Source organism: Prunus mume, linkage group LG3 (assembly GCF_029339155.1).
Source record: "Prunus mume cultivar Tortuosa linkage group LG3, ASM2933915v1, whole genome shotgun sequence".
NCBI classification, from domain to species: Eukaryota; Viridiplantae; Streptophyta; class Magnoliopsida; order Rosales; family Rosaceae; genus Prunus; species Prunus mume.
The window spans coordinates 15,538,030-15,553,716 of record NC_142700.1 but is presented as its reverse complement, the minus strand read 5'-3'; the positions used below and the strand labels follow the sequence as shown (position 1 = coordinate 15,553,716).

The following is a 15,687-nucleotide window of genomic DNA, read 5'->3' as shown; positions in this document are numbered from 1 at the left end:
CATACATATAAATAAATAAAAAGTCAATTAAGGATATGAACTACATAGAAACCACAACTACCTTATCTAGGTATGCTTTGTAGATAAATTTTGACTAACATAAGATGTTAGAGGATACAACAACACAACACAATATTACATGCATATATACAGTTCTTCTCCTTGCGGACGTTTTGACGTTATTACAGTGCGGATGCTATTTTAAAAGGAAAGGGGTAGTAAAAAATTCATGACGTCCGCACGGAAACTAACATACATCTCATATTTGATAATTTTTATAGTTAAATTTGGCTTACACCCTTCAAATTTAATTTGCCGTATCTAAAACCCTTCACTTTTTGTTCCTATAAATAATACCCAATTTGTATAAGTAAAAACTCATGACTAGGATCCAACTCAGCAAGTTACCTAATTAAGCATAAAATCTGATTTATTGTACTTTTTAGATTCCAAAAATACCCTCAACTAAGCCATTATTGCATTTTGTATATTAATGTATGAATCAATATGGAAACAGTTTTTAATTGGATTGTATATAATGATATATGTTGAATTTGGAAAGATCTCCAAATGGTTGTAATGGATGTAGGAATTAATTTTGAAATATTTTTAAAAAATTTAACCATAAATTCAAATTTAGGTAATCGGTTTGTTTAATAAAATGTTTATGTTATTTTCTTTTTATGAATTATACATGACTAATAATCCACTTTACAATTGTTTATGAATAAAACTGTACATACTAATTATGTTGAAAAAATAATGTACCTATTACTTGTTTGTTTTATGAAAAACATAATTTACCTAGTATGAAAAGTGTACATAATTATCTATTCCAAATAATGTACCTATACACATTTACAGGTATATTGTAAAATAATTTACCTATATTTTATATAAATTATTGTGTACCTATTTATAATTATGAAAAATATACGCAATTACAAAGTAACTGACTTTGTTTTTTTTTTTTGGTAATATACCTATATTTTATATGTATATATTTATATTATATTTTTCATAGGTACATTATTGGATATGTAATTTACAGATTTTTTTTTTTTGTTTGCAATTTTAGGGGGCGAGATGTGAGAGGGAATGACAACTAAAAGAAATAGGTGATTGATATGCTATTAATAGGAAGTATATTAATTACAATTATGGCAGTTAATGAAATGCTTGAAATAAATTATAAATAAAATATGAAGTTTAATGGCAATGATGTAAAAACATAGAAATACTAAGACCTCTTATATCCTACTGGTCATTTAAATTTGAAATTGGGTTTTACACATAGATTTATAGAGTGATGGGTATATGTTTAGGAAATAGAAAATGTAGGGATCTATATTTGACAAGCTCTAATTTTTATTAGCATAATAGTATGTTATATTACTAAACTATCAATAATTATTTTGGTCTTGATCGACCGTCCGAGAAGTTATTATCAATCCATCTGTCTATCAGTAAACATAAATATGTGTGGCACCACTTAAACGAGCTTTCAAACTTGAAGAAAACAAAGAGATGCAACCAAAGAAAACCTTGATAAATGAAGAGACAGGAACACATGCATTACTTTGCATACACGTCTTGTGTTTACAATTGAGGAGAAGGGAGGGATGCAACTATTTCCGGTATTATTTTTCTATCAATCTGCATATCAATGATTAGATGCAGAGATAGGAACCCAGCAAGTATTTTCAAGGATAGAAAAAGTTTTATCTTTCTTCGTAGTAGGTCACTTTTTCTGGGAACTTTTTGAGCCAAGCCAAAATGTCCCTTAGTCAAAATAGTTTAAACATGTAGAGACCCCATACCTTGTATAATTGTATTGACACACAAGTTGATAAGACCCTTAGAATATAACCCACCAGTGACCCATGTCTTTGTCAAATTATAACACCGTGATTTTTTATTTTTTGAGGACCTTATCTAATAACACGCCTTGAATTTTTTATTTTTCTCTTTTTTTTCACGCCACTAAAATAACGAGTTATTATTAGCACCATAAGAAAGTCATTATACACTTCTTCAGTATAAAAATATAATGATGAAATTTCACTTCAAGAAGAAGTGCATGATGACTTGTTCAAGTGTCAATAGTACTATTAAAATGCACATCTACATTTCATTCCAAAAAAAAAATAAGGACTCTCCAAAAAATTAGGGAATCTATAAGTTTCCATGTGGGCTGATGCACAAAGGGTTGGGCTACTGCAATTTGAGGTTATGCATAAATGATTGGGCCTTGTATAATGACCAATTTATCCCTTGAGAGGATATCCTTCTGGTGGTCAGTAGTAGCCCGCAATTTCCTAAAGGATATGGCTGAAATTCTTGCCAACCCACTCTTTTTGCTTGCTCAAGCCTACCATTTCCTTAGCCAATTCTTGTACAATGGCTCATTTGGCAAACTTAAATGGAGTCTCTGAAACACTGCCAGCCATACCAAGGCTTCCAGGCATACAAGGGACCCAAAAGAGAGTGAGCATTGTTGGCTTTATGGGCAAGAAAAAAGATGATCTTCAGGAACAGCCACTACATACTACAAGAAGACTAGCATTAGGCCTTGCCTCTATTGCACTTGTTGGGAACTCCTGCAATGGAGTCTCTCTTGCTGAGGGCAATGGGTTCTGGATCGACGGCCCTCTGCCCGTGCCTTCTGCTGAAAACAGTAAGTCTTCCTACTGAGTAGTTTAAGTGTTGTAACATTTGCTACATTATCATTCATTCCAGGCTGCTTCAAGCCTTAACTTGTTTCCAAATATTTCAGCCGAACTTTTCTTTAATTGCAACCCATGTTTTCGTCCCAGAAATTGCAAATGAGAAGACGGGGACTCGTTCTTTTCTGAAAAAGGGTCTCTACATGGCAAACATTGGAACCAAAGGGAGGAAGTTTAGGCTTAAGAAATATGCATTTGATCTCCTGGCAATGGCAGATTTGATTGCACAAGATACCCTAAACTATGTTAGAAGGTTCCTGCGGCTAAAATCCACATTCATGTACTTTGATTTCGACCAAGTTATCTCTGCAGCACCAGTCGATGAGAAACAACCTCTCACTGATCTTGCTAATAGATTGTTTGACACCGTAGAAAAGGTATCAAAATGAACACATAATTTATTGTTTAGATTCCATGCAGCTGCTTGAGAATTCCTTTTACTTTCTGTCAACAGCTTGATGGCGCTGTGAAGCAACGCAACCTATCTGAGACTGAATCATATTATAAAGACACAACAGTTATTCTCCAGGAGGTCATGGATCGAATGGCATGAAACTCCAAATATGTCCCTCTGATAAGAGCAAAATTAGTTGAACTGCACATTTAGTTCTATCAGTTTCAAAGTTCACTCTGTCAGATTGAATTTGCAAATGTAAAAGCAGATAACTTGTACATGACAATAAGGCTGAGTTACGAGCCTTCGGGATTATGGCTATGAGAATGCACTCTATTTCTTGCTTCTAGTCCCTTTTACCTCGACAACATCAAAGAAGTAATCAAGCATTACTTTAGAAGATTAAAGAGGAAAATGTTATTGAGAAATCAAGCTCAATACAATCACTAGTTAGAATAGAAAATTCTCTCAGCTTAATGATACAAATACACTATCTTTACTATACAGATAAGCCTATGTTAGAATCACTCCCAAATTTTCACTTTATGATACGATTGGTGCAGATACAAATCACTGGTTACTTCAAATAAAAAAGAAACCTTCGATCAAAGATCAACCGTAGCTCAAACGTGAATCTGGAAGCCGCATATTGGTCTGACGTCGTGGAATTCCAATATCGCAAGCATTTACTCGTGAAGCAAAACGAAGTGAACAGAGTGATTCACCCGCTGAAGAGGGCTCAGGAGAGATGTTTACGACCATCAATGTCTTTGAGTCTCCTCCTAGGCATGGCTGATCAACATTCAATTTAAGAGTTTAGAATGTCTTCAATAATCCAAAAAAAAAAATGAAAGATGAAAACAGCAACCAGGATTTTGTTAACACTCAACAGCAAAGCACAATAAGATAACAGAACTAAATTCTTTTACGATTCAAGTGTGATTTAACTTAAGGAAACTTCTTAAGAGTGGAAATTTCAGGCCTTTCAAGAAGAACATATGGGATGGGATGTTCCAAAAATAAACTTAAATCATTTTCGTATATCACTTAAACAAGTAAACAACAACCTGAAGAAGATATGTAAGCTTTGAGTTCCGAAATGGTACATGGTCCTCCTTCTTTGCCAAGGCAAATATTACGTCACTTAAAGATGAGAGACTTCTGTTGATGGCCTGAATAAAATAAAAATACATGTAATTACTAAAAACAAAATGAAAATGAGAACATATAAACAAAATAGATTATGAAGGTTTCCGTAAAATACTTGAGTTTCTTTCAGTCGGTCCCCAGTTGACCCACTTTTAGAAAGTCGTTCACTCCCAGCAAGATCAATAAGATTCAGTACACCTTGAACTTGTTGTTCAGTACTCTAAGATGAGAGGGTAAGATAAGAAAAGTAAGCATAATAATACAAATATGAAAAAGACAGAGTCAAAACATTAGCACATGAATACAGTAGAGTATTTATACATAAAAGAGATGTTGCTACCTCATTGACACCAGATATGCGTAGTGTGAAGACAAAATGGCTTCTTGACGATTGCTCGTTCATTTGGGTTTTGCCTACAGACCTGTTAGGAACCAAGTAGAAGATAAGTAAATCATTTTTTTTTTCTCCTTTCATTTTGCTTGGTAAGGTAAGTACTAAATTACATAGACAACGAGAAAAAGTACAAGTAAAAACATCACTTATAATGTATGTGGATCAGTTGCCCACCTTTCTTTCAAAAGCAATTTTCTTCCTTAAAAAATAACAACATTTTCAATTCATTGAGTTAGAGTTATATCCCCAGTGTCAAGCATATCGTTAGGGAAAGTTCAGAAAGGATATACAAACATGCACAAAAGAGGAGTAAGAAATACAAAACTAACAAGCATGGGAGGATATCAGTCAAGATTACAGGAGGTAATAAAAGAGAATTAGTATTTAGATTTACAACCTGCTATGTGCAGCCTGCTCTAAGAGAAATGAGACCTCTTTAGCAGTGCGCACATCCACAATGGTAAGATCAGATACATGAGTGTTTCCATTTGCATCATGTTTGATCGTATATTGCTTTCCACCAATACCATTTTCTGTTCGTAACATATCTGAAGATGATCGATTTGGTGATAATAGATCACGAATAGTTTCATTATATATTTCCAACATCGACACCTACATATATTGTCAAAATAAGTGAAAATTACATATAAAAAGAATGCAATGATTAATACATTCGCATGACTAGAATAACAGAGAGAGAGATTCCACTCACCTGCATTTCATATTTCCAACCTTGTGGTTGAAGTGATTGTCTGGTTTTAAAAATTTGTTCTAGTGAACGGGGTATCAGCCCTTTTTCCTCTGGATCTCCTGGGTTACCCATCATGGTATAGGTTTTCCCTGATCCTGTTTGTCCATAGGCAAAAATACAAACCTGAAACAAGAAGCCACCATCATCAGGCTAAATGTGCATAATGCTTGTGATACCCTGGGGTATATTAAATATAGGTATATTATAAAAAGAAAGTTTCAAGTTATCAACCCATAATAACAAAAAATTCAGGGATAATATTATAATAAAGTACAAGAAAAATGTGCATTCTAAGAAGCTTCACATATTTATCAAAATAAATTTTAAATGACACTAAAAATTTTAAGGCTTTCTACCAAAACTAACAAGACAGCTTTGAAGGCAAAATTAATTTAATTAGACATTAAATGAATTGCTTGGCATGAAATGCAATAGTCACTTAAAGAATACAACAAGCCTTTTATCACCTTATAACCATCAAGAGCACTTTGTACAAGCTGCGAAATGTCTTCAAATACATCTTCTTGTGATACATCAGGCATAAAAACTTTGTCAAATGTGAAAGAATGCTTTTGCCCTGATGACAAATACAGACAATATGTGAGTTTGATTAACAAAGAGCACAGGAAAACACGCAAGAATAAGACTTGTTATCTACTACTATTCTCCAAGTAATGTACCAGTTTGCACTAAATCAATGCCCCGTCCGAGAGCATCCATTGCTGTTGGATAAGAGATAACCTTCCCTTCTGTGCTAGGACCATCATCAGCCAACAGAGGTCGCACTCTACAGAATACGCGGATGTTCCCTTTCAGTTCCTACAGAATGAGAGATTTAGTATGGTGCAGACAAAGTAGCTGATAAAAGCAATCGCAGAAGATTTACCAAGATGGTATTGTGCAACTTTTTACGCAGCATCTCTCCATCAATAAGCTTAAATTCTGCATCTGCCAGGCGAGTTTGTAACTCACTTATAAGTTTCTTTTGCCCTTCATATTCTACTCTTGTTTCCAGTGTAGATAAGTCGGACATCTAGGAGAAACATAGTTATACTTAGAAAATTTAACCAACATGATGAGCGAGTGGTTCAACCATTTCAATCCAAAACGAAAGTGTACATAACCCATATGTCATACATAGTCCATGCAACATATAATAACCAGATATTATCACCTGTAGTTTCCTCTCTGCAGTCAGTAGTTGGTCCTTCAAAGTCCTTATCTCGTTACTTTGTGACAGACATCTTTCCTGAAGAATACCCAGCATTGTAATATGTTAGCAAAAGTTAATAGAAACAAAACCTACATAAGAAGAAAGAATTATATAAACAACCTCCAGTTCGTCCTTTTTTGATGTGAGGTTATCCAAGTCAAAACAAGATTTTTCCGTCGACTCTTTATACTTTGTATATTCAGCTGTTAGAGTCTGCACTTGGAGTTGATGTCGATCACGATCATCTCTCACTTGTTGCAACTCCATCCGAAGGCATGCAACTTCATTTACCAAAGAATCCCTCTGCTTTATAGCATCATCTTGAGATTGCTGTATCCATCCATCAAATAAAAGTTAGAGACGGCTCATTTTCAAAAGGAAGGCAAGAGAGAACATAGGAAGAAACTCAACTTTTAGATTACATACTATTTGATCCATTCCTTTTAGCTAAAAAATGCACAGACGAAACTCAAGTCACGACTACAAATAATAATAACTGTCTTATCGGTGCTACAATAAAGTTGACTACAAGATCATTCCCTAAAACTTGAATTTATATTGGAAAGGGGAAAAAACATTTCTTCTAGACCCTTGAATGCAAAAAGTTTCTCAAATATATAGTCAGTAATTAAAATGCCATCCATGAAAGGCCTATTAGGGCCTACTGGCAACATAAAGAAAGAAAGACCTCTACCATCTACAACATCATCATTCCCAATGAAGGCAGGATACAATCCAAGGGAGTGCAATATCTGGTCTTTAGTCAAAACTTAAAAGTGCAGCTGATAAGCACATTCAACAACAATATAATCATTACAAGTTTTTCCTTCTCTAGATACTTCATCAGGGAACTACAGTATGCAATTAGAAACAGTTCATACTAAGAAACTCACCCTGGACACTGAAAGTTGACCCCTTAACATGCTCAGGTTCTCCACCATACTAGCCTTTTCCTTCTCTACGCGCTTAAGGTCTTCCTCAACTGTAGAGAGGTCCATGTGCAGTTTACTATTATACTGTTGCAAGCTTGCAATGTAGTCTTGCAATCGTTTGTACATATCATTCAGTGAAGTTATCTGAGGAATTCCCAAAAAGAAAAGTATTCAGATTAAAATATTTATAAGGAAACTCTATACCTATCAATAATGAGGGAAAATAAGTAAAGGAATAGATATTCTATTTCACCTTCTGATTAGCACTTGAGAGCTCTCTTTGGACTCTCCCAAGCTCATCCGAGAGGGAATTTTGCGATCGCTCAATTTCAAGCCTAGCCTCCCTTTCTCTAGTGAGAGATTCCATTGCAGTCTAATTGTCATGTACAAGAATGTTAAATAATCTACAGCAGTCAGCTAAAATCAGACACATTGGATATCCGACCCACCCTACTTACCATCTTATCCAATTCTTCTTTTGTAAATTTCTCTTGTACAGAAGCAAAACTTTTTCTCAGCTCCGCAATGATTGAATTCAATTCTTCTTCCTTGTTTTTGAATAAGATCCCTATAATCAAAATAAATATAATTAATTTCTTCAGCAACTGCATTGAGAATACGAACACAAAAAAGATGTCACTCATCATACCCATTTCATTGCATTGCCGCTCTGACACTTCAACACTATTCTGTAACTTCTCGCGCTCAAACAGGTAGCTTCCTTCAAGCTCTTGGAACCATTTTATACAAAGTTTCAGCCTTTTAATATACTCAGTCAGAGTGTCACATTTTTCCTGGAAAATCAATCAATATGAAACATGAAAAAATTGAAAATTATCCAAAACGCATTTCAGGTGAACTAATCCAAATAAAACAAAATTACCATTTATTCAAAAGCTCAAAAGTTCAAAGAAAAATCACATCTTTTAAGAAGTAAAAGCTCACTGACCTTGAGATTGAACCTGTCCTTCCTTCGGGGTCTCTCATTCAACAATGCTTCAACATCCTCTCTGGTAAATTCAATACCATCACACTCCGACCCGCATTACTCGCCGGAGCGCTACTCGGACCCAAGTCTTGTCCTCCATTTACCACTGAAAACGCGTGTCGGACTCTCCCATTTCTCGCAGTGCCCACCATTTTTTTCCCCTCTAAAACTTTTGCCACTTTTCACAACCACTTCAATACTTCATCACCAACACCAACACTTGTAAAAAAGACACAACTTTCAAGAACACAATCTACAACCCAACAAAGAAAGACACACCCAAAAGCAACCCCAGAAAAATACGTGGAAAGTGATCGAAACCCGTCTTGAAAATGTTATATTTGGTGCCCTAGCTCTGTGTCTCCAGAAACCCACAAAAAATTCATCAAGAAATCAAATGAAGCACACATTCCAAAAAATGCGAAAACTAGAAGGAACCCATGAAAAACAAGTGGATGGTGACTAAAAACCAAGGCTTGGAATTGCTATATTTGATGGGGTTGTAGTTTTAGCTTGCAGGAGTAGCTGGTTGTATCTTATGGGAAATGAAGACTGAATCTGTCTCTTGAAAAATATTTGAATAAGCAGAAGAAGAATAATAAGAGGAAGAGAGAGAGAGAAAGTATTGTTGTGTGGGGCCATGAATTGCATTCAAAGCAAACAGTGAAATCTCAGCCGTTGCTTCAGCGAGCAGGAAGATGGATGATCCCCAAGCAAGAAACCCAGTGATAGCAAAATATTTGTTTTCGTTCGCCAAATTAAAAAACAAATCTTTAATCTTCTTTAAAATTTAAAAATAGTTGAATTTATTTATTTGATTTTGTGATTATTTCATTAGTTCATTGGCTGTTGTTGGGTAAGGTTTGATTTTACTGCCGTTGGCATTTGAATGTTTTTGAATTGGGGATCAGGCGGTACCATCTTCAACAGTTTCATTGGAACAATGCAGTGCCTAAACTACCCTTATATTTGTTTTCATAATTTTATTTCCCGAATTGATTTTTAAGTTCAGTTCCAAAATATACATTTGGTATAAAAAGAATTGAAATACTTTCAATTAACTACAATTTTTTAAAGGGAGTTTCACTAAAACACCCAAAATGGGAGCTGAAATTATAAAAAAATTCAACACCCAAAATACTTTATAAACACACCCAAAACCTATCATTATACACACTCAAAACTCATTTATAAACACACCCAAAAAATATACAATTGTTGACTTTGGGGTTGATCTTGGGTGTGTTTCTATGTTTAAATAGTGTTTGGGTTTTTTTATAAATACATGTTTGGAATTAGGTTTTTTTTTATAAATTTGTATTTTTAAAAATTGTCAAATGACATGTTCTGTATGTACACATATTTTTCATTCAACTCAAAACTACTTAGTTCATATACTAGCATGTATCGCTCAAGTTATCTTTTCGTTCACCCTTTAATGAGTACAAAATAGAATGATTAAAATGAAAATGGGGAAAATTATAAGGACTATATATGTCATTTTGGCCTACTTGTTATAATATAAAATAAAATATGATTATCTTGAAATTGAGTGAACACTGGTTTTCAACTTTTGAATTCCTTTTTCCTGTTTCAAGAGATGAATTCTAAACTACGTTTGAATGCGTTTTTAATAAGAAAATTCTCTGTCAGGTTATACATTGATTGGAGTTTTGAAAGGATGAACCAAAATTGTCAGAATGCATCACATTTTGATCCAACAATAAACACAAGAAATTAAGAAGTCGCTTTTGGGTGACAGAGAAAAAAAAAAAAACATTACATGTATTCATCCAATGAGAAAAATAAAACCCATGTTTTTCTTGTTTATACTTTTTGAAACAAATACTGATTAGTTCAAGTTCTCATAGTACATATGTGTATGAGTTTTCTCCCGTCTTGTTTCCTAACTTTAGCAAAAATTATAATAATCATAATAATAAATAAAATAAAGTTGCATATAGCTTGCCCTAAATTACATTTCCAAATGATGGTTTGGTTGGAATTGAGCTAGAGTTAGAGGTAATGATTATAAAGTATTTTGTCTCCTCAAATTAAAAAAAAGACAAAAAGAATTCAGTAATGATTAACCCAATAATTCAAGTTGGATGATGAATTCTTAGCAGTTGTCACATTCTCAAATAAGAGACATTTGGTGCAACTAATTTCTTATACTATTATTTATGGTTCTTCTCTCCTTTTGCTGTACCTGAAGCAAGCAACCCAAGGCCAGCTCCAGCTCTCCCCAAACTTTTTCCCACCAGATAAATAAATAATATAAAGATCTTATCTTTACTTGCTTCAAATGGAGGTAAAGTATTTTCACTTTTAATTTTCCAGGAAAACTTTAAATTTTCTACCAATTATTTTCTTTGGAAACAAACAAAAGGATGCAAGTTCCCATCAGGCATGGTGTGTGCAACTAGTTTGTTGGTATTCCCTTTTCATTTGTTGGTGCTCAGCTCTCATCTAATCACCTTTTCAGGAAGCTTCTTGTTTAGCCATTGCTAATGAATGAACTAAACTCCTTCTCTCCTCTCTCTCTCTCTCTCTCCAAAGTTTTTTTTATTTTTTATTATTTTCAAGAAATCTTTGTAAAGATATATACCAAACGTGTTTTTAAGTTATCTGAAAAGAAAAAGAAGATAATTTCAAGGTGATATAGATGCTATCGGGATGATCACTTTTTTTTTCTTCATTATATGCTGCTGATTATATATGGCTTTCTTTACCAAATGGAATAAAGTCCTAAATTCTTCTTGTCTATATTTTGATGTTCATAGCTTGCCTTTCTAATTAGTAATTAGGTAACATGTGAGATGTCGGGTGACATTAATCAGATTTTAAATGTCAGGCAGGTGGTGACCTAATGATCCATAATAAGAAGGAATTTTTCTTTAAACAAATGCTATTCTTTTTCTCTTTTTTAAAGAATCTTTCCTATTGAGAGAGACGATAATATACTAAACTCACACACACTATACGAATACTAGGACTCGAACTCAAGATCTTGCTTTGAGGAAGTAATTACTTCAAACCACTACACTAGTGGATCCTTTGGAAGTAAATGATATCCTAAATACTCTAAATTAATTTATTCTACATGAAAAGGGACTCGAATTTAAGTGCAAGAGGCAAGCTCATTGCCCTGGCTAATTTGCGGTGTAAAACATTCAAATCTAATCAGCCAAAAGAACACAAATTGAACAAAATACTATCTTTCTCTCTCTTTCTTATCATTTTCATATAAGAACCTCAAATTCAATTTCATTTTTCTGATAGCTTATGATTTCTTTCTTTTTTCTTCTCCGGTTGACATGTGTTTTTTTGTTTTTTGTTTTTCCTAAAGGTTTCTCAATAAAAACTAATAATTTCTGTGCAAGTGCCGTTTGGCTTGTTTCAATTCAATGAAAGCATCAGCAAGGAGCCTCTGAAGTGATAAGCTCCACGCTCCACTTCGTTTAATTCCAAAATATCATGTGCACACAATGAGTGCGCAATATTCCACACGTAGGTGAAAAAATGTTAAATGCTTTTAACATTTACGCAATTTTAAATGTCTGGTATAAAGTTAGTTTAACATGATATGCATAAACAGATTCTCTTTTTCAATTTATCCATAGAGAAGTAAATGATATTGCACACCAACTTGTTTGATTTGGTCTGTATAATGCGGACAATTTTATTTGGTTTGAGGTGTTCCCTGATTTTATTCAGGACACCCTATTATGTGATTCTTTGAGTTGGGGTCAGGGGTTTTATCTCCACGTTATAATTCTTCATTTTATCAATAAAATTTCTTTCGTTCCGTCAAAGTTCTCTGAAAAAACAAACATGATATGCGTAAATGATGAATGCATTTAACATTCTTTTCACCTACATAAAGTAACATTATTAAATGTTTGGTATAATTCAGGTGAAAAAATTGACAACGGAGCAACAAAACACCCAATGTTTGCCTCTCCAACATTATAAAGATATAAAATGTCGTTATAATTGCTGCGGACCAAATTTGCATGTGTATTTACCATTATTGCCAAAATATATTTGAGTTGTTCACCAAAAGAAAAATAATCTACCTAATTAAGTGTGGAATTGATCAACTATAGATATACTTTATCTTTGGGGATAAACAAATAGTTATATAAGTCCTCAAGCAATTTATATATATAAATCCCCCTAGTCTTCTTGTCTTATATTGTTGCCAAGTGTTTATTGTTTTATGCGAATGCCAACTCGGACAAAACCCTAATGCTTGGGCGGCTCCAAACTCCAACACAACTGGTTGACCACAGAACTTGTTGTTTACCAGTCAAGATCCTCCAAGTTTGTGAGTTCTATGGCGTCCCATGTATTTGGATTTACTTATATTATATGGTCGCCTGCACCATAAGCTCAAAAGATATGAGTTGCATCAAAATACACTAATATAACATACTTTAAAATTTACAAATGATCTACTAACGTAGTTGTTAGGAACAATTGCTCTTCAAAAAAGGTCAAGGTTCGAGTTTTAGTATCGGTATACTGTGTATGAGTTTAGTATGCTATCGCCGCTCTCAATAAAAAATGTGTTCAAAAAAATATTTTTAAAAAAACGTTATCCAAATGAGTTTAAATATGATGTGAACAAAGTCAATTAAGTAGTCTACCATTTTTAATAATAGACATATCATGAAGGGATGTGTTGAATGAATCAAAATGTGTTGATTAAGTCTAATTATAGTTGTCTAGTTGAATTTAGTTGAACCAAAAATGCTTATCACCGATAAACAAAACATTAACTGAAAAGTCTAAAACTTATTCTATGGACTATTAGACTTGCCGATGTCACCCACACTGTAGGAAGAAAAAAAAACAAGGGTTTTAGCGGTATTTTAAGGAACCAACATCACTCATATTATTTATTGTTATTTATAAAAAAACAAAACACTATTTAAACATAGAAACACACCCAAAATTTTTTGTATTTTAATGTGATCACGTCCAAATATATAAGAATCTAAATTCATTTACATATTTTTCATTTATATGTAAAAGAAATAAATTACCAAAAAGCATATGTGAAAAAGAAATAAATTATAAGTTAAAAGATTTTTCGAAAAGAAAAAATAACTAAAAATATATTTCACAAAAATAAGGTGACGTGTCGCTATCATGTTCTCCATATAACTAACTAACTCAGCTTGTTTAATAGTGGGGTTATTATCTATGAACCCATTACGGACCCAACATGATATTTTGTTGTACATGATTTTGTCATGTCGACTGCAACATGGTCCAAATCTAATTTTATTAATGTTTATGTTCCCAATATGGTTCAAATCCAAATATATTTGGATTGGAAATTTGACTTGGATCAGTTTGAGCTGGATTTGATAGTAATTTTGGGTTGCTTGGGCTTTTTTGGACTTCAAACATTGTAACTCAATTCAACATCAATCCAATTCTCATTCAATGCCATAATCCAATATCACGTAACTATGTATTTTTATAACTCAAAACGGAAAAAATAAAAAAACTCAAACGTAACTCTGATATTAAAGTATGTGTGAGAAATCTCTCTCATGTAGTTTATACTATAGTTTGTATTAATTTTTTATTATTATTATAATAATAATAACTTTAAAATAACTCTAATGTTAAGAGCATTTCCAGCAGTGAGCCTAACCCAAACAAAAGGCTCCATGGGTTTCCAAAACCTTTCAACGGTGAAATCTAGCCCTGACAAGAGGTGGGATCCATCAAGCCCGAGCGAGCCCAAAGGCAAGCCTTCCCTAGGCAAGCAGAACCTCATGCTAACGTCAGTGTGACGCTCATGCCAATTTAAATACCAAAAAAATTGAAAACAAAAGAAGAAAAAAAACCATTATTCTATAAATACCTAGCCATGTTCTTTACTTCCCACACCAAAACTTCATACAAATGTCCCTCCTCATATCTCATGTGAATAGTGGTTGCTCTTAGGTTGTCATGAAATGGGTGGGAATGCATCAAAAAAATTACTATGACAAACACTATTCAAGTGAACAGTAATTTTCATTGACTCCCCTTACCTTTTTGTCATGACAAATGGGTGGAAGTGCTCTAAAAGTTAATGGGGTCTAGCCGATTGGAAGAGGGCCTTGAATTGCATACTAGAGGTGTAAGGTTCAAACCCACATGACATCATAGTTGTGTGTGTGTGAAAAATCTCACTCTCCTATAGTTTAAATTATCATTTGTACTAAAAAAAAAAAAAAAAACCTCAAATGTAACTCCGATGTTAAAAAAACACAAAAATTTTAAACCAACAGCAAAACATGTGATACTAATATTTTCTACCCAAAAAAAAAAAAGTTGGATGAAAAAATTTGACAACTAATATAATTAGATCAAACTTCATACTTAACGTTGTTTAGAGTGGATGTGCTCTTTACGTTGCACCTAAGTTCGAATTCCCCTCGCAATAGTTTAGATTAAATTAAAGTAGAGTATCATTTGTATAAAAAAAAAAATACATTATCAACTTAAATCAAAGTAGAATATCGCTTATTTATACTCCTCGTGTGTATTCATACCAAAAAAAAAAAAAAACTCCTCATGTGTGTAGGCAGCAACAAAAAAATTATTTTCTTTGAGGGCAACAAGATATGAACCTATTATTCTCTATTCAAATTATAATCAATACTCCATCCTTTCTCGTCACTTGAGCTAATTTGAAGACTTATAAAGCGACTCGATACAATTCAAATTGAGGAAAAGAAAAAAGAAATAGTTAAAGCAACAAGAAAAACATTTGATTAGTTTGATTGAATTGAGTAAGTTGGCTTAGTTTGTACTTAATACCCTGTCTAATTCATATTTATTCAGGAAAAAAGAAACCCCTTTTCTTTGTAAATGAAGAAAAAGGGAGAAATATGCAATTCATATGAATACCGCCAAACCTCTATCTCACCTTTTCGTCGTCAAACTTTACTGTTTGTGATTCTCTAACTTTAGCGTCGTTCACTATGTGTGAGCTTCTTGATACGACAATAGCTCAAAGTCGTCTAAATTAATATGGAAAAAGGCAAAACACAAAATGGAGATGCGGGGTATCGATCCCCGTACCTCTCGCATGCTAAGCGAGCGCTCTACCATCTGAGCTACATCCCC

General features: G+C 33.5%; 2 protein-coding genes and 1 non-coding gene across 3 annotated transcripts; 1 reads left to right on the top strand and 2 right to left on the bottom strand.

The window, feature by feature from the left end:
- The first annotated feature begins 2,329 nt into the window (after window positions 1-2,329).
- PNSL3 (PsbQ-like 1) lies at window positions 2,330-3,469 on the top strand. The gene is made up of 3 exons (XM_008246117.2): window positions 2,330-2,677; window positions 2,817-3,103; window positions 3,181-3,469. The coding sequence occupies exons 1-3, from the start codon at window positions 2,401-2,403 to the stop codon at window positions 3,277-3,279; spliced, it is 663 nt and encodes a 220-aa protein (XP_008244339.2). The 5' UTR covers window positions 2,330-2,400; the 3' UTR covers window positions 3,280-3,469.
- A 44-nt stretch (window positions 3,470-3,513) lies between these two features.
- Window positions 3,514-8,848, bottom strand: ATK3 (kinesin 3). The gene is given in 17 exon segments (XM_008246116.2): window positions 3,514-3,912; window positions 4,188-4,292; window positions 4,385-4,489; window positions 4,610-4,691; window positions 5,061-5,278; window positions 5,379-5,540; window positions 5,885-5,994; window positions 6,098-6,236; window positions 6,304-6,450; window positions 6,592-6,666; window positions 6,751-6,960; window positions 7,524-7,706; window positions 7,816-7,935; window positions 8,021-8,130; window positions 8,212-8,356; window positions 8,512-8,606; window positions 8,609-8,848. Coding segments are annotated over 17 exon segments (2,280 nt in total). The 5' UTR covers window positions 8,703-8,848; the 3' UTR covers window positions 3,514-3,732.
- Window positions 8,849-15,614: 6,766 nt separating this feature from the next.
- TRNAA-AGC (transfer RNA alanine (anticodon AGC)) lies at window positions 15,615-15,687 on the bottom strand. Its single transcript has one exon. It is a non-coding gene; the product is annotated as a tRNA-Ala (tRNA).